The following is a 6,000-nucleotide window of genomic DNA, read 5'->3' on the forward strand; positions in this document are numbered from 1 at the left end:
TACTTTTAAGTTGTAATATCTGGTAGGCCAAATGAGTACCATTCCATCACTTTGTCCTCTCTCAAAATGTTATTGGCTAGTCTTATGAGTTATTCTTTCAAATGAGCCTTTAAATTATTTTGTCAAATTCAATAAAAAGCAAATTTCCACTTGAAATTGTATTATAATTAACTATAGATTACTTTGGGGAGCATTTACATCTTTTCAATATTATTCCATCAGAATATCCATTCATATATTAATTTTATTTATCAGTCTTCTCTCTGAATGTCATTTTCTTTAGTCTAACATTTAAAAAAATTTGTCTCTTCTCTTTTTCACAGAAATCTTTTAGTGGAATCACCAGTGACCTTTTATCTTAAATGTAATGGGGAGTCCTTATCTTGACCTGTCCACATCATCTGATAATCTCTTCCTCTTGAATGTGAGAACATGGAAAAACAAAGCTCACTCTAATAACTGCCCATATTCACACCCATTTTGCTTTTCAAACATACAATGAGAAACTGTTCTAGCGGACTCCTTCATAAAACTCATAAACACCCTCTTTAATCTTTACATTAGCTTTACCATTACTGCTTTACCTCCCCCCCCCCACAAAATTTGGTTGAATCTTATTATATCAATTCAAATTCAGCTTAAAGATTGTTCTATTACTCCCAAGGAATTCAACATATTAATCTGGTTGTTAATTTATAACTAAGGAAAAACTGAGAAAGCAAAGATTTGAAACGAATAGTTACAACACTTGAAACAGCTTTAATACAAAGCTAAAGTTTTAAAATCTTACCTTTCCACATAAATACTTTTGCTGGTTCCTAGAGCATACAAGCTAGTCAGAATTCTGTAACATGATACCTGTACATCTTCCACTAAGGAAAAACAGAAACAAGAACAAAAAATACTTGTTATTTATATGCTGTTCTAAGAAAGTTTAGGCTGAAACCAAAATTCCATACTAAGGGTATGCTAATATCCTAACATTTAAAAAAAAACAAAATTAGAACAAACAGATAAGTGAAATGAAATATAAAAACTATTTCCCAAACTGAATTCTTTGCTTTGAGGAGCTGAAAGCATTCCAAAGAATATAGTATAATTATTGAGAACATCCTCAAGAATTTTTTTTTTTATAATTTTTCTCTAGATAGAAGAAAAAAGGATTTCCTCGAGAATAAAATTAAGCACGAGACTGTCTGGGAGGAGGGGTAGATTCTGTGTCCTCTTCTGAAGGGATACAAAGACCATGTCTTTTATTTTAACCCCTAAGCAAACAATAAACAATGTTGGAGAAGGTAGTGAGTTAGTGATTATTTCTGACCCAACATTAAAGGCATAGGTAAGTCAAGCCTAAAGTGATGCCAGAAAATAAAATAAAATGTTACACATGATCTATGATGCAAGAAGACATGTTTAAGAGGCAAAACCCCTAAGAACCCTGGTTTTTTAATTCCAGTGCTTCTACCATTTCTTAAAGAATCTACCATGATAGGAATGGAGAAATCATTCCTGTGTTCCAGAGCTGTTCCCACATCCACTCTGCACTGTAAGCAATGTTCCTACAATGGTTTAAGGAAATGTTTAGTGAGTAGCAGTGGTGTTCCCCACTGAGTAATGCAGTGGTTTTCACCCAGAGCTCTGCTTCACCTGGGAGACCTACAAGGTTGGGGGTCTGAGTAGGTGCACCTGTCCTGAAGACCCACGTGCCTGTTTAACAAGGGCTTACATCTTCTTTCATGTTCATATCAGGAGGAGAGCAGGAACCTGGGACAGGTCTGATATTATTTGTATTTTCACATTGTTTTGAGCAATCTGTGGAAATTTTTAAGAATTATGGTTCCAGGGGCGCCTGGGTGGCTCAGTGGTTTGGGCTGCTGCCTTTGGCTCGGGTCATGATCTCAGGGTCCTGGGATCGAGCCCCGCATCGGGCTCCCTGCTCCGCAGGAAGCCTGCTTCCCTCTCTCACTCTCTCTGCCTGCCTCTCTGCCTACTTGTGATCTCCGTCTTTCAAATAAATAAATAAAATCTTTAAAAAAAAAAAAAAAAAAAGAATTATGGTTCCAGGCAGAAACAGCTGATTAAATCCCCCATGAAAACAGACTGAAACCTATAAACAAAAAATACGTGAGCCACCCTAGTAGACCAATGATTTACACAGATTATGTCGCCGTCACCTCCCTATTCGTTGGTCACACATCTTGTGGAAACAATCAGCACTGACTCAGAGATAATTCAAAAACATTTAATGTTGCATGTCCCATGCTTCAACTGCACTGGGAAAATTCCACGGAAGGAGAGAACACAGAAATAGGGAAAGTTGGAACCTGGGCTTCAATGAGGTGGAAGTGAGAGCCCACAGCCATGACCTTACCGTTCCTTTCTGGGAATCCACATGACTCGGGGACCTAACTCTATAAAAATGGTTTCTGTAACTCAAATGCCAACCTAATAATGTTGTGCAGAAGAAAAAACAAAAAGACAAACGTGCATTTTAATGAGTCGGCAGGGTTTCAGTAACTAGATGGAGCTTTTATGATTTCGCGTTGTACTATTAGATAATGAGACCCTAAATAACAGATTTACATACATATTAGATCTTCTCCAAACTGATGCTGGCCAATATGCTCAAATAATGATGACAGCATCGGCAACAGAGCCACTGTGGTGTAATTGATGATCTGAGTGACACCTCTGGGTTGGTTTCGGGTGTGGGTGAACTGGCCCTGCTTGAGGTTCTCCATGGTCTTCTCCAGGTCCTCTGCGGCGTTGTCCAGAAAAGCTCGGAGTGCGCTTTTAACACTCTCTAGGCCAGTCTTCATCACAGTCCTAGGAAGGAAAGAAGGGAGTAAGTGGGATACAAATCAAACATGCTTCTACCTCTATTTACCTATTACAGTCACTCAGTCAACTAAATCTTTTTAATTCACTCCCAATTTTTCCAGTGTACTTGAACTCAGAACAGTATGGCTCTGTAAGCCCATCACCTTTCCGGAATGCCCTCGCAGTCCACGTAATTAGGAAGCTGATCCAAAATCAGTGATAATGCTCTGTTTTTTCTACCACTGTTTTCAAATATGGAGAGTGTTTGTTTTATACTCTGACAAAAAAACCACAGTTTTTGAGCTTTTTGACTTAATCCTAAATCCAAGACAACCAAAATGTTTCCTGAGGCAAAGAGTGTGAGAGAAACATTGAATCCCAGCTCAACCAAGTCATGAAATGAGATAGATGTTTTTGTGCCTTACGTGTAGCAAGCTGTCAGCTAAACGAGCCTCCAGAGGAGGACTTTGTACAGAAGTCACCCTCTAATGCCACTATGTTTAGGAGGCAATGAAGGTATATAATAGCATCTACTTTTCTTCATCTATCACACAAAATGCCTCACATAAAATTTTAAATGTGATAGTAAATAGCATCATGGCATCTCCTCTATTAGGAGACATTTAGGAATTCTTATTTAGATTTATCCTGGATAATAAATGAAATACATGTATGGCTTAAAGGCTGAATCAACCCCATGAGATATACTGGTTTTGCTTTTAGGCAACCTGTCAGGTTTCCAGTCATGCTGCCAGGAGGGCAGAGTAGAAAGTACACACACTTGGGAACTGGTCTACTTCCACACTTAACTATGCAATCTTAAGCTTCATACTCATCTATAACATACGACTAAAACCCTGTTCCTGTAAAGCTAAATGTTATCACAAATGCGGAGCACAATGGTACCAGACCCAGAAGCTACGAAGACCTCTGAAGTTGGAGCTCACCCTTTCTCTTGCATGTGATACATTCCCAATTCAACCCTCCATGACATATCTAGATGCCACTGCAATTACTTGAAATTTGAATAACAATTTAGAGAAGATGCTAGAAATAATAAAGTGCCATTATATCTGTCATTTATGAAATATTCTTTTCACCCCCACTTAAGTCTTTATTACAATTCCAAAGAATTAAATCAAGAGACAAGGTGAGTCTTATTATTCTCTCGTGGCACTCCTACAGCCATGTAGACAAAAATGTGTCCACTTACCTGGCATCCAAGGTCTGACCCAAAATATGAAGGCAGTTGACAATTGATGTGGCATCATTTCCTATAGAGGAAACAAAAGGTTGTATAAATTACACTGAGGATTTCTCACTGTTATTTTCCAGAAAGATTTGTGTACCAAAAATTACTCAATGGTACAATTCCATAACAACTCGATTAAAACGATTTTCTGATACTCGGGTTTGAAATCATGCAGGATTTCTGCTTAAAAGTGGTTATGCAAATGTAAGGAGAAAAGCAAGAAAGCATGTCTCATCAAAGAGCTGACATACTCAAGAAGCATTCAAAGCATTGTGCCAGGCTGACGTGTTTTAACTGAATTCTTAAATATATTCGCCTCCCCATACTGGCTTGTCTTCTTTCTCAGTCAAGTTGTGAGTCAACTTTTCAAGGGAACTCATATGTTTATAAAAGGAGGTGGGCTAAAAGTCTAATAAGTTTCACTCCCTTTTAATTACCCACATGTCTCTGCTTTCTGATTCCATCCAAGTGCATTAAGATGAATTAATGTGCCTGAATGTTTTTCGTCTTTGGTGGGAAGAACCAGTAAACTGTCTGGTAAATAAAAGCATCAGTGGCTGAAAAAGTTAAATCCTCTTATGAGAGATTTGAAATGGGGATGACTTTTCTTGAAAGTCAGATGAAATTCACCCACTCTCATTGGCATGTTTTATCAGAAAGTACAAAGATATGAATTATACAATTATTATGTCCATCCTACTTTGTGATAAAGATACATGAGAGCAAATACACAAAATGATGAATACAAAGTTACAAACTGGACCACTCACAAGACGTTCTGATAAGTTTCTTCCTCATTTTATACTTTCCTATTTATAATATATAGTCATTTCCTGGGTCCAGAGATTAACAATTTCCATTGGGATATAAGTTTTTGTAACATTTCTTAATGTTATACTCCTTGTGCAAAAAAAAAAAAAAAAATCTAAAATGAATTAAATATACATGAAAATTAACAACTACCCTAGAATCTGGACAAGCCAGTTTAGTGATCTGATACAGATAAGGAGGAAAAACAAGGTATTCATTGCTAGACTCTGGGTTCTTAAGTAAAATGTTCCATTCATCTTGTGCCTTGAGTCTCAGAATTTCTGGTAATAATAAAGGCAAAATCAGCAGAAAGGCAGAATTTGGTATGTCCTTGTTGTTGATCATAGTGGCAGTCCTAGAGCTTCCACTGAGGTCCATAGAAGTATTATGCATTTAATGATTCATTCACTCAACTTGTCACTCAACTGGTACTTGTCAAATACCAGGCATTCTCAAAGTCCCAGTAATATGTGAAAGAGAGTTCTCATGGTACTTGCATTTTAATGGGGGACACAGGTAATAAAATATTAAGAAAAAAAATCAATTGGAAACGTAATATCAGGCTACACTAAAGAAAGTATTTCATATTTGTAGATTATGTTAATTCTGTATAATTAAATAATTTATATTATATGTTATATAATTACTATTTATCTATATCAGGGAATAGGGATTAGAGCAACTGGACAGACTAATATGGTGAGTGGCCACAAAGCCCTTTCTAAGAAGGTGGTACCTGAGCAGAGATTTGAACGAAGGAAGGAACTGTGCATAGATCTGGGAGAAGGATGTGCAAAGGGTCTGAGGCAGAAAATGAAGCTGATATTCCAGGGAAGAAAGTGGAGGTGGCTGATGCATGATCAAGATTTGGGGGAAAGAAGGGAACTTATGAGGTGGAGAGGAAGGGAGTGGCCAGGTTCTAGACTCCTGAAACCAGTGCAAGAACTTTTTTTTCCCCTAAGTGCAATAGGGAAACATTCTTAAGGTTTTGAACAGGAAGGGATCTGATTTATATTTTAAAAGGATTAATTCACCATGTGCAAAACTCTGGAAGGGCAAAAGTGAAGCCAGTTAGGAAGCTACTGGAGTCATCTAGAATCAGACGACTGATGGAATTC

General features: G+C 37.4%; 1 protein-coding gene across 3 annotated transcripts in view; it reads right to left on the reverse strand.

Annotated features, from left to right (window-relative positions):
- Nucleotides 1-6,000, reverse strand: part of RYR2 (ryanodine receptor 2) — a 733,452-nt gene that overhangs the window by 134,264 nt on the left and 593,188 nt on the right. For all 3 annotated transcript variants that reach the window (XM_082721308.1, XM_082721309.1, XM_082721307.1), the window contains exons 64-66: nucleotides 4,034-4,094; nucleotides 2,588-2,826; nucleotides 791-872 (exon numbers count right to left, since the gene is read on the reverse strand). In XM_082721308.1, coding sequence (XP_082577434.1) covers nucleotides 791-872; nucleotides 2,588-2,826; nucleotides 4,034-4,094 — 382 coding nt within the window. The remainder of the gene's footprint in view (nucleotides 1-790; nucleotides 873-2,587; nucleotides 2,827-4,033; nucleotides 4,095-6,000) is intronic.

This window comes from Mustela nivalis (assembly GCF_964662115.1).
Source record: "Mustela nivalis genome assembly, chromosome: 2".
In the NCBI taxonomy this organism is placed as follows: Eukaryota; Metazoa; Chordata; class Mammalia; order Carnivora; family Mustelidae; genus Mustela; species Mustela nivalis.